Genomic DNA, 12,937 nt, shown 5'->3' with positions numbered 1-12,937 from the left:
GAGAAGGTACGCGCGACCGCGGCTACGCGGCCGAGCGAGTCCTCGGGATCGCCAGTCGGCCGTCGACCATCGACGCGCACTGATATTGCAGGGAGGGAGGTTGCGCGTAACGATCGCGCGAGTGAACCTCGCATCGCCGCAAGTGCCGATTCGAAGAGGGAAAGAGAGTGCCGACAAACTGGATCTTTGTACACACGTTGTTGCTATTATGCGCGCGCCATGCGGAGTAGAGTGTGAATGTCGGCGACACTGAGGACGATGATGTTTCGCGAGTTGCTTGTGCTGGCAGTGGCAGCATGCCTGGTCCAAGGATGGAACGCCAAGCCGGAAAGCCAGAAGGCAGAAGCCAAGTGCGAACGGCTCAGCGTGTCTTTCTGCAGGGGACTGCGCTACAACTTGACGGCGATGCCGAATTTTATGGGCCACACGGACCAAGTGCAGGCAGAACGAGGGGTGAGTCTTGCTTAATTACTTAAGGTACGCTAGGCTGTGTTTTCTCAGACGCTTCTACGACGCTTTTTTTTATCACGACGCTCTTCATCGCCGTGTCTATTTGTCGCGCGTACACGTGTAGCGCCGTCTGGGAAATCGCATCTGCGGAGCAGAAACGCGATAACGACGGTCGTGAGCAATAAAAAAAAGTAGAGCCACAAATAGAGCCAGAAATTGTAAATGAAGATTCAACGTAGAGGAGCAGCAGGCACTTCACCGAGCAGCGATTGGCAGCTGGCACTTGACGCGTGCGTCGTTCGAAACACGAGTTTCAGCGATGACTGATAATTGCCGCTTGTCGCACATGTCGAAGAGATCCAGGTCTGTTCTCCTTCGCCCCGAGCTAGTCCACGTTTTTGGAATTTAAGGAGGAACAGGTGTTCCCTCGCCTGAGGCTCGCCGCGAAAAAGAAGAGATAGTGCAAGGTAGTGCAGCGAAGCTGCACAACAGATGAAGCTTCACGCCGTGAGTCGATCTCTCGAAACGTGAAGTGTACTTCATCGATGCCGAGGTAGCCGCATTTCAGGCAAATCATTCGATTCGGCGATCATCTTCATGACTTCTTCCATCTTCATGACTCTTTCTTGAAACGTATCGCGTCATGGCACACACACACACACACACACACACACACACACACACACACACACACACACACACACACACACACACACACACACACACACACACACACACACACGTACACGCACACGCACACGTTACGGCTGTCATACGGTGGGATCTCGTTGATACCTGTGTATCTTTTCTCGCACTGTAAACAGCTGCCGCGATGTATATCGGTATCGCGTTCAAAAGTTAAGACGTTTATGGCGTTTATCGTGCAGATATTCACGCGGCGTCCCTTATCTTTCGAGCGAGACTTGTAATTGGGACGGGAGATCCCAACAATGAGATCAAACGCACGGCCCTGTGTAATCTCTTAGAATAATCCTCGGGTTGTAGTGTGGAAGTGGAAATGAGCGACGGGCATAGGGGAAGAGGAGGAGGAAGAGAGGAGGAGGAGAGGAGGGAGTATTTCATGGCGCATCGAGCGTTAATAAGCGATCGGAGATCAAAGAGCGCGCGCGACCGGCTCTCATTAGCAGCGATAAGGCGAATCAAAGTCGCTGAACCGCGACGTTGCGGAAGAGTGGCGAGAGGGGGTTAGGGGCGAAGGGAGAATACCGGTCCCTTTTTCTCCGGAGCCTCGGAGATGTACAGTGCTCTCCGCGGGAGACGTAATTAGAAGCCAATTTCTCGTCCGCTCCGCTGCCGCCGGATCGTCGGATCCATCGATCGTTCGATGGCCGCGCTTCCGCCTGGGGAATCCGTTTCCTGGGGAATGCCACCGCGACTAATTAACGGCAAAATGGCGGGACCGACTGTAGTGCTAATGGTTCGGCGTCGAAACGGTCGACGACCGTTCTTCTCATCGTTTCGTAGGTAACTAAACTGCGGGTTCTTGACCTCTCTCTCTCCCTCCCTCTCTCTCTCTCTCTCTCTCTCTCTCTCTCTCTCTCTCTCTCTCTCTCTCTCTCTCTCTCTCTTTTCTCTCTCTCTCTCTCTCTCTCTCTCTCACTCTCACTCTCACACTCACACTTACTCTCATTCTCTCTCATATTTTTTTGCACTGTGAACGTTCCATTGATGGTCCGGCGAAGCCGGCGGACCCGTTTCTGAAATATTTCCTAGGTGCATAACATAAAATGCAGACGAATAATCAATTATGTGAAAGCCCGCACACAGTTGTCGGCGAGAAAGAGATCTTGTTTTATTGAATGTTGACGTCCGAATAATATACTAATTACTCGTTCTGACTGAGCAAATTAATTTTAATCGACTGCTTTAATTTAAATTAAACGCGAGCTGAATGAATGAGTGAATTAATTAAAATAAATTAACGGGTGAAAGTAAATCACAATTTTCCTGTCTAAAATAAGAGAGAGAGAGAGAGAGAGAGAGAGAGAGAGAGAGAGAGAGAGAGAGAAAAAAGGAGGAGGAGGCTTCTGTCCTAAAAGCAGCATAAGTAAGCCTCTTCGGTACAATTTTAGATAAGTGATGTTAGCACGGAGACACCGTAGGGAATCGGAGAGACTGCGGGAGAAGGAACCGCACTCGCACGCGTTACGCGTCTCTCGCATACACACCCACACGTACGCACGCACGTCCGCGTAGCCGTGCACACAACGTGCGCATGACGCAGAGAAAGAGAGGTATTTATAGCCAACGGTTCACTCTCGCTCGCTCAGTTTTATTATCGTAATAACGTTAAGGCGGCTTCCTTTGAAGCCGCCCGAAGCGAGATAGCTCTGACGAGCAAAACCGCGTATTTTTGTAGCAGCTGCGTTCCCTCGTTCGCACATGTATATGTATGTGTGTGTGTGTTTGTGCGCGCGAGTGGTGCGCACAGAGGTGTGTGCATTGCGTCCGTATGGGAACATGGTCGGCGGATGCATTTGATATGCGCTTTTCACGCGATGAGCCCACTCGAAGCCGGGAATGACGATGATGTGCAATCGCAAAGGAGGAAACTTGGAATTCTTAAGCTCTCGCCGGATTACACGAAAGCGCGCGCGCTTTTGTGGTGCGTATATATCACGTGGACGAAACCGCGTAGAGACAACGAAACCGACGATAGCTGAATTTGAATAATCCCTCTTAGTCCAAATTGTTCTCGTCTAGCTCGTTCCCGACCGATTCGGCAGAATGTTTGTACATAGCTTGCGACGATAATTCGCGTAATTCGCGTTTATTTCATTTTTTTTTTTTACACTTAAACCTGGCTGCTTGCCACAGTCATCTTGATTTGTGACGTCAGAAGCGAGAAAATGCGTGCTCAAGATTCCTACCCGTGTCAAAATAAAGAAATATGCCCAAAAAATGACGCAATCTTGACTGAGCACACCTAGAAAATACTCCGAATACTTTCCTTTCGCTCTAACAATCGATAAGTTACCGTAAAATTAACATGATAGAATCATGGGAAAGGGATAGGTGAAAGGGTGAGTTGCGTGTTGCGTTAATTTTACGCTAATTCTTGATCGCTAGAGCGAAGGGAAAGCGTTTGAAGTGTCTGAAACAAGAATGCCCAATTGATTGCAAGTGTTATTTGTTGCATATATTCCTTTATTTCGACATACCTTGCCGGAATTTTCAACGTGCATTTTCTCGTTTCAAGATCAAGATAAATCAAGATGACCGCGGCAAGTACGCAGGAGCTTTAATTAACGCGACAGTGCGTTTATGCTGTGATACATACATGTCGAAGATACTCAGATATGAGGGAAAGATGCGTGAATGAAAAGGACGCTTGCTTGTAGCAAACGATGCGCAATGTCGGCACGGATTCGACGCGGGACTGTAAAGCACATTGAATGGAATTTCCACTCGCCGTGTCCCGAAGCTGCGAGGAGCGGAGAGAAACGTGGGCTTTGGAAACTCTTTTCAAAGTTCACACTTTCGAAGTTCCTCGGAGGAGAAACGCGCCGGCGCCGCTAGCCACGCGGTTGCGCAATTAATCGAGTTGTAATGTGATGTAATCGCGCCGCGCTACGCGCTATCTGTAAACGTAATCGTACATTCGTATGCGATCGAGCACAAATCGTAACGATAAAAAGGATATTTTATTGCGCTTAATCTTAAGTGCGCGCACGCACACATGCATAATTACACACAGTCGCAACGGCCAGGCGCTTAAATTATAATTCGGTTTGCCTTCGTAATTGAAGGCATTTGTAATTTAATACAGACGCGCCTCGCGGCGCGGCTGCCATTACACGCGATTGCGCTTTAATGCCTTTATGACTTAATGCGAGCATAATACGCCGCGACGCAGGTATGATTTCACATACCTGCAATTACTCGTGATTATGATCGGACAGATGCGGTCGCGATCTTTCGTTTGAGATGCGCCGACGGAAAAAGCCGGTCGGCCGAGCAACATGAACTCAAGAACGAGTCGATTGTTGTGAAAAATAGGAGGAAAACACGGCATGTTGATCCTTTGCCGATCCGTAGAAATTCATTCACTTCGCGACAGTATCGCGTTTTCACTTGGTTACTTTAAAATTTGAACAACGCGTAGCGACTCGTATTTCATTTTAGCATTAATATATATAATATTTATGTCGTGTGTGTTATTAACGCTTATTTGCATCAAAAGAAAGTGCTTCATTGAGGCTATATTAAATCACAAAATCATATCTTTTTATCTGTATTATTACATTTGACGTCTGAAGAAAAGAATGATGTGGGTATATTTTTCAAATCTTACGATGCGAACGATTGAAGCGTCAGTTTATAAAATCGATTATGAACAAAATACGAGGTAAAAATCGATACAAAATCATAGAAAAACGCACAAAAAAACAAGTGTATTTCCGAATCGTGGAAAATCTGTCGATATGTTTCCATCTCCCGAGATTCGTTAATTTCGCGTAATTTCGCGGTTTTTGAGACCTACCTACGAACTTTGAGAATTTCAAACGTCGCTCGAGTCAGCCTCAGTGGAATTTTTATCGCGCGGAACGGATTTTGTCGTGGAAGTTAAAGTCCTCCGGACGTCTTCGGGTTCCGGTTTCTTCTCTCTCCGTCGTCGTCGTCGTCGTCGTCGATCCCGCAATCGATCCCGCAGAATTTTTTCTCGCATTATCGGTTCCGCGGAGCGTATCGGGGTAACGTTTGTCTCATAAATGGTATGACGAGGCCCTCGAGATAACGCAGACGGCACCGCGGTGGTCGTCGCCGGAGTACGCATCGAGCTCAAAGGATGCCGCTATCGTTCTCCGTTTTCTCCCCCCGCTGGCCCCCTCTCGCCTTCCTCCTTCGCTCTCCTCGTTCGCGTTCCCTTCCTCACCCCCTCCCCCCCCGCGCCATCGGCGAGTCTTACACGAGCTCGGTGTTCGTCGGTGATACCATTAAGCACACATGTGTGCGAGCCTTCGCACGCGCACCTTCGCACACACCAACGTAGCGATCGTAAAAACATTCCGCGGTCCTTGAAGCTTGTCGAACCGTGGCTTTTCGAAATTGAAGTCTCGTCGGGTCCGTCGACGAAAGCTCCGAGGAGCTGTGCTCTAAGTTGCACAAATTGCCTCAGCCGGCCGCGGTCGTTCAAACCGCGATCGTAAAAACCGGAGATTTTGCACTCGCAGCTTCACGATTCGATCGAAGCTCGCAATCCGACAACTTACGGCCGATTTTCCGCGAAGTTACTTCGACGAGACGCGACTTGGCGGTTTTTCCTCCGCATTCACGAGTTTCGTCATTCCCGAGCGACGGTTCTGCACGTAATCCTTCGACTCGTTACAGTCCGCGGGATTAAACTTTCGTTATTCTTTGAAGGAAGACTCGAGAGAGAAAGGAGGTTGCGTTCTCTTCGCCGATACGATCGAACGCGAAGGAATCGCGGGAGTGCGGCAAGAGTGTATCAACATCTGCAACCTCCTCTTACGCAATTAATGGGAATGTTTTATCCGATTTATCGCTCGGCGCATTCGTCTACGAAATTTGCATCCCGCGTCGGCAGAAATATTAACACGGTCGTGCGTGAGAAAAATATAAATATAATCTCCACTGGTACACGACATGATCCTTGAATCACATGGAACTCGCGGCTTCCTTAAGACGCTTTAGTTTAACTCTGAACTTCAATTTTGTAGAATCAGAGAGGGGCCTGAAAATCCCACATGACGAAATATTTAACGTGATAAAAATCCAACATTTAATAATTGAATTTATGGTTGTAATTATGATTTACAATTTTATGAGTATCCTTCACACGTATGAGCGTTCATTCTTTTTTCTCTTCTTTTTTTATGTCACATGCAGTACTACATAATTAGATTGTACATAGTCGTGTAAACAATGTCATGTTTCACATACTGTGTTAATATTTATCTGAAAAATGATATAATTTTCACAATTTTCACAATTCATAGAAATTCTTGCGAAGTTTCAAAACCGTAAAAAATCTCGAGAAAGTCTGTCGAGTGATCTTTAGGATAAAAACGCTCAGGAGCCACGAGCGACGTCGAGCGACATTCTGGTTTTCGCAGGCCCGAAACGTTCAAAACACACCGAAACCGGCGCGACTGATCGTTCCTCAGAACCAGCTAGTCGACATCCTGCTAGTCAGGACAATTACAGAGGGATTAGCTCGAACACGTTTCGCAGGCTGATGACTTCTCCAAGCCCCGATGATCCTAAGAAAGGCGCCACCGCCAATCACACGCCATCGTTCCCGGAAGGCGGCAAATTGCAGGGCGCGCTTGGTCATCCGCGCTCCTCGTCTCGATCTCCTCGAGTGCGATATCTCGAAGATGCTAAACGTCGGTTAACTTCGATTTACGCCGAAATTTCAACGCCGATCGAAATTACGCTTTGCGTCGGAAGCACGGGAATTCGGTGATTTGAACAATATTTCGAGGAGAGACTCCAACGTCGAGCTTTCCGAGTTGCACAAATCCAGGACCATCCGAAGATTTCATTCAGGAACTTTTCGTGAACACTTTGAAAGTCGAAGATTTGAAAGACGCGCAATTTCAAAGCTAAACGCGATCGTATTGGGGGGTCTAAGAAAGTCACACAGCTCCCTCGCCTCCTGATGTCTCTCCTGATATCCTTCTTCAAGACACGAGGCGTGCGAAGTTTTCCGGGGAAAGGACGAAATTTCCCGAGATTTGACAACGTCCGGGCGTAAAAATTCACTGCACCCGGTCTATGATTTATTGCATTTCTCCACGGTGACGGGAGGACAGCAGGAAGCAAAAAGCTCCCCCGAAAGCGAAGCTCCCCCCGCCCCTCGCAAAAAAGTATCCCTCCGCGGCTTGCGACATCGCGTCTCGGCGATTTATGCGTCACGTCGCATAAATATACATGCAGTCTTACAAAGGACCCTCACAATGACTCGATCGAGGCGGAACGAGCGCGCCGCGTAAGGACAAAGCGGGAAGGAAAAGGGAGCGGACTGCAATAAGAAGTAAGTTGGCTCCCCCCCCGTTCATCCGTCCGTCCGTTCGTCCGTCTCTTCTTCTATCCGTGAGTTGTCTGTCAAGCCGCTTTGAAAATGCCTCGAAGGGGACCGCGATGTGCGTGCGAGGGGCAAGGAGGAGGAGGAGGAGATACAGGCGGAAAGGAGGGAATGTGCGCCGTTTTCTACTCCCGTCTTCTTCTTCTGGTCATTCCCGGAGGAGAAGAATGCGAAATAATGAACGAACCGGTCTGCTCCGATTTCTTCTGCGCGCTCCGCCGCGCCGCGCTGCTCCGCCTCGCGACGCGCGCAAGATCCGAGAGATTGTGAAAAAGCAGGAGAAAAACGCGCAACAAAACGAAGCGGGGAGACAGAGAGGTACAATAACAAACGCGTAGCCGCGAGAGCGAACGCAGTTCAATTATCGGGCCCACCGCGCGACTCTCGAGGCGACCCGCTGGAAAATATTAAAGACAACCGCCCTCGCGCGAAAATATCAGTCCCTTCGCCGAGTTCGATTATTGATCGGCTGTCTACCGTGCGCGCGAGGAATAGAAATGATCCGCGTTGCGATTTCCAGACGGAGCTTCTCCCCCTTTCTCTCTCTCTCTCTCTCTCTTCTCTCTCTCTCTCTCTCTCTCTCTCTCTCTCTCTCTCTCTCTCTCTCTCGTCCTTTCGTTCTCTCCGCGCCGTTGCCTCCCGGCCGCGCTGCTGGTCCACCTTGATCGGTGAGAAGAGAGAACCCGAAGAGAACATCACGATGAGAAAGGGGGCGAAGAGAGAAGGGAGAGGGGGGAGACGAAGCGGCGGAGGGCTCCGGCGTTACGGGTTACCACGTAATTTCATGGGGCTATAATTTGGGAGCGCCGTGGAAGAGAGAAGAGCATCGGGTTCGCCCGTAATGGGCGAATCTTAGAGGGTGAGAGGAGCCGGGAGAAGGGGGGCGACAGGTAAGGGGGTAGCAGGGAAAGAGATGGGCCCGGTGGGCCGCAGCAGCGGCGCGGGCCCCGGCGAGGACGTGCGAGGATCTATCGGGATTGAGGCGGGAAGAATGGGCGGGATAATTACCCCCGATGCCCACCGCTCGTTATATCTCATGGAAGCGAAGCGTCTCCTCTCCGCCCCGTTAGGTGCATTACCCTCTCTCGTTCTCTCTCTCTCTCTCTCTCTCTCTCTCGCTCTCTCTCTCTCTCCCTGTCCCTTCTCTCCCATCGTCGTTCGTGTTATTGCCTCGACTTCGCGTGTTTAGAATACAAAAGAAGTGATATCAGAAAGTTGAGGCAAGTGGCAACAATTTCTGGCGATATTGAAAAATATCTCACTGATTGGGAGCGAGAGAAGTTCCATCGGGAGCCAGGACCACTCAAGAGTGTGTCTCTCTGGTTCTCGGTGGAACGTTTTTCTCTAATTTTGCATTTCCATTATGTCCGTAATGGAAATTGCATTTTTCGCGTGTGGCTAATGATAATACTGAGAATTGCTATTATGTGCATAATTGAAATTCCGAATGCTCATTATGGATATAATGGAGATTCGATTGTGTCCATGATGGAAATGGAATTTCCATCGCGTATACACAACGCAACGGAAATTGCGTGATAATTTTCGCCAAGGCGATTCCAGCGATTTCCAGCGATAACGTTGACAATGCATTTGTTTGCAGCTAGCGACCTTCATGCCGCTGGTCCACTACAACTGCTCGAGACATCTCCGACTCTTCTTGTGCGCCGTCTTCGCTCCGGTCTGCTCGGAACATGTGACTATGCAAATACCGGTCTGCAAGTCCCTCTGCCTTTCCGTAAGAAGGGATTGCGAGCCCGCCTTAACCGTCCTCGCGCTTCCGTGGCCACATATGCTGGACTGCGACCGCTTCCTTAGTCAGGGTGAGCGTCCATTTATCATCGAATCAGTCGGCCAATCAGTAGCAGATGATAATCTGCATCTGATCAAGATCATGGCGACTGGAGTCTACGTTCAATGCTTCATCACGCGTCGTCACAAATTGAATAATTAATTTCTCCTCGGAGACGAGGACAGAAAGCACTCTCGGCTCTTCTTGTATATTTGTCAATGTATATGTATGATGAAGCGCACAGAGTTCTTTGAGTGTGGGAAGATGTAGATGAGTGCGTTTCATCTTTCTACGACTTTCTACACGCAAGACTCCATTTGTGTGTGTGTGTGTGTGTGAAGTCTCTTTGTAAGAAATAACTTTATGGAAAGATCTATTTTTCTGCATCAAAGTACCCTTGATTTCTTCTCAGATAATGTACTCTGCGTAAAATCGCCGGACGAGACATTGGACGACAGCAGCCTACCGGTCCTGCCAAGCGTGCAACAGCAATGGCCGATTGTGCACCACGAGCAGCCGCTGCAGATCTCCACGCAGGAGCAGCAGCAACATCATCATCAGTGTCCGCCGCCTTTCGTGCAGATTCCCGAAATAAAAACGGTTAGAGGACATGATCGGCGATTGAGTCGAGACCAGTCGGAAAATGAATCGACACTTTCTCACCGTTCGCCTCACGTGTGACTGCTTTAGATCTCTTGCGCACCACGCTGCGGCACCGACGCCTACTATCGCGCGGAAGACAAGCGGTTCGCCGAGCGATGGATGACCGGTTGGGCATGGCTGTGCTTCCTGTCGACTTCCTTCACTTTGCTGACCTTCTGGGTCGAGCCGTCCAGGTTTCGCTATCCTGAGAGGCCGATTGTTTTCTTGGCTCTCTGCTATAATCTCCTCTCCGTGGCATACATTGTCCGGGGTGTCGTGGGTGCTGAAAACCTCAGCTGTGCTATCCAGATCGATGGGACAAGCTATGTTCCGGTGAGCAGTATCGACACGATACCACATTTAAACGCTATTTTCTTTTCTCAAAACCTAATGGTCGTGCGTAGTAACTGACCTAATTTTCACCATCGAAAGCGCATAGTTCTGTAAAAACTGTCTACAAAAAGACCCATCATTTCGTCTATTAATAGATAATGTTTGCTCATCGATAGGTTCGTGATGGGTTGAAGAGCGTCCCCTGTACAATTTGGTGGCTGGTCAGGTACTACCTGGGACTAGCCAGCAGCACATGGTGGGCGGTGCTTTGCGGTTGTTGGCTGCTGAGCGCCAGGAACGAGTGGAGCAGCGAAGCTCTTCACAACATCGCGTCCTATCTTCATGCAGCCGCGTGGGTCCTTCCAGTACTCTTTACGGGAGGTAAACGTCGTTTTGGATTACGATCGTAGAAACTTTTTAAGAATTTCTGAGATGAAGATGTTAGAAATCTCTGACCTCCTTGCAGGAAGCCTGTTGTCACGTAACGTGGTGGCGGACGAGCTGACCGGGCTGTGTCAAATCTCTGACGAGTCGGCGCTTTGGCTGGAGGTGGTGCCGCATGCCTCATTGTTGTTGTTGGGCTGTGTGTTTGGCAGCATTGCTGGCAGCGCACTGATTCGCGTACGAAGAGCCGTGCGTTGCGCCGGTCGCAGCGCTACGAAGCTGGAACGCCTGATGACTCGGCTGGGCATCTTCGCGCTACTGTACGCGTTACCGGCATTGGGTGGTCTCATCTGCGTCCTGCACGAGTCATCAGTAAGGCCACGATGGCGGAAACTGGCGTTGCTAGCCGCGTTGGACTGCCGAGCTACCCAGAACTGCGCACCAGGCCCAGTCTATCGGGCTGCCGGCCTTGAAGTAGCTCTCCTCAGGCTCTTCTTGTCTCTCGTAGTCGGTGTTACTTCCGGCATGTGGGTCTGGTCCGGTAAAACCTGTCGAGCTTGGAGCAGGCTACTCGCTGCGCCCAGCAAGCCTGCCAGAATGCAAAGCCCTTTCCAGGGCATCAAACAAGACGCTAACGTCGCTTGAGCAATTCAAGGTCGAACTACCGATGTAAAACGAGAGTAAAGACCGCCAGTCTTGGAGAAGTTGTAATATATGAAAAGCGAGTGCATGTAGAGTAATTAAAGAACGAGGACATTATCGGCAGTGTTTAGTTATACATGATTTGGACATGTTCAAAATATAATAAAATATTTATTTTACAATTTACAATTATCTCGATGCTCTACACGTGTATTAACAGAGTTACAATGAAATTTGTTGTATATTTTTATGAAATTGCGTTTCTGCGATTATCATCGATGTTGATTTGATCAATTTTACTGATAGGAAGTTATCAAATGGCGAAATTCTTTTTACGCTAATTTTCATAAGGCTGGCGAGTTTTATTCTTATTTCGTCGGTGATTTAACTTACCCAAGCAACAATACGAACATTCGGGGATGTAAAATACATAGCCGCAAAGGCGTTAGAGATTTTACGTTATTAATATCTCGATATTTCATGGGTAATCTTTAAGTATCCTTTGAACCTCGTGTTGTTGGGGTGACTTGTGAGAGATTAATTTTAGAACCATTGTGCATTTGCTGCGTGGTTTAATATGTGATTTTTTATTTATGAGTCAAATCATTTTATAAGAATACTTGTGATGCGCGGGTCGGTAAACGCTGAGGATGATTGCTTCTGTATATATACGCTGTACATATTGTAAAAATGTGATGTGCGTCTGAGGAATTGCAGAGTATAAAGATTCTTATAAATCTGCAATTAACATACGAGTGCCGTGATGATCGCCAGTGACCAGCTGGCTACGATACTATTATATCTTGTTAAGGTGCGCATAAAGAATATAATTGTTTGCATTTAAAACATTGGTTGTACGATCGATGAAGTAAATGAAATGAGATAAAAAATATATATATATGGACTTAAAGTTACATTTTTTCAAGTCATAATTCAACCATCATTAGTTTAATTTTTGTACAATCAATAAAAGAAAATGCAATAGTCAACGTGTTAAAATCGAATTATGGCATTATTATAATAATGACAGAAGTGTATATATTTGCATACAACTTTAATAAATACCAATCATTGTTTTTATTTCTGAATTGTACTTAAATATTGTTTAAGTATAAAGGTGATGAGGAGAAATTAAGGACATTGCTTAGACGAGAATCAACCTTGTTTTTATTTTATTTTCCTTTAAAATACAAGAAAGAATATACAATAAATATATGAGGCGATTGTGTAAGAATAATAACACGTGTATATATATCTGTGAAAGAGAATAAATATTTTATTTTAAAAATTAAAAATATATATCTATAGCAAAATTTATTAATATAAACTTATATAGTTTTACATAATATGCTATTTTTAATATCGTATTTATGATTATACTTCATTTTTTCTATGTAATTCTGAAATGAATATAAGAAGAATTATATAAAAATAAATTAAAAATATAAACATTAAAATATTTAAAAACTTCATTTTTATATAAATTTTCATTTCATGTTAAAATATATATTATGATACAAACTCTACGATGTTAAATTTTCATGATAATAAAAGTTTATACGTTTACGATATTACAGATTGAAATCCCACGATGCCAACGATTCAGGCCCCACGATATCGAA

General features: G+C 47.0%; 1 protein-coding gene across 2 annotated transcripts; it reads left to right on the top strand.

Moving 5' to 3' along the window:
• Positions 1-12,770, top strand: LOC105183423 (frizzled-9). 2 transcript variants are annotated; one of them, XM_011141518.3, is made up of 6 exons: positions 1-453; positions 9,126-9,345; positions 9,727-9,914; positions 10,005-10,289; positions 10,466-10,670; positions 10,756-12,770. In XM_011141518.3, the coding sequence occupies exons 1-6, from the start codon at positions 238-240 to the stop codon at positions 11,316-11,318; spliced, it is 1,677 nt and encodes a 558-aa protein (XP_011139820.1). In that variant the 5' UTR covers positions 1-237; the 3' UTR covers positions 11,319-12,770. The 2 variants fall into 2 exon arrangements, with proteins under 2 accessions (XP_011139820.1, XP_025159744.1); XM_025303959.1 differs by lacking the exon at positions 1-453 and adding an exon at positions 2,685-2,705.
• Positions 12,771-12,937: the final 167 nt, after the last annotated feature.

This window comes from Harpegnathos saltator, unplaced genomic scaffold, assembly GCF_003227715.2.
Source record: "Harpegnathos saltator strain DR-91 unplaced genomic scaffold, Hsal_v8.6 scaffold58, whole genome shotgun sequence".
Classification (NCBI taxonomy): Eukaryota; Metazoa; Arthropoda; class Insecta; order Hymenoptera; family Formicidae; genus Harpegnathos; species Harpegnathos saltator.
Note: the sequence above shows the minus strand (reverse complement) of the source record. Positions and strands in the feature narration are given on the sequence as shown.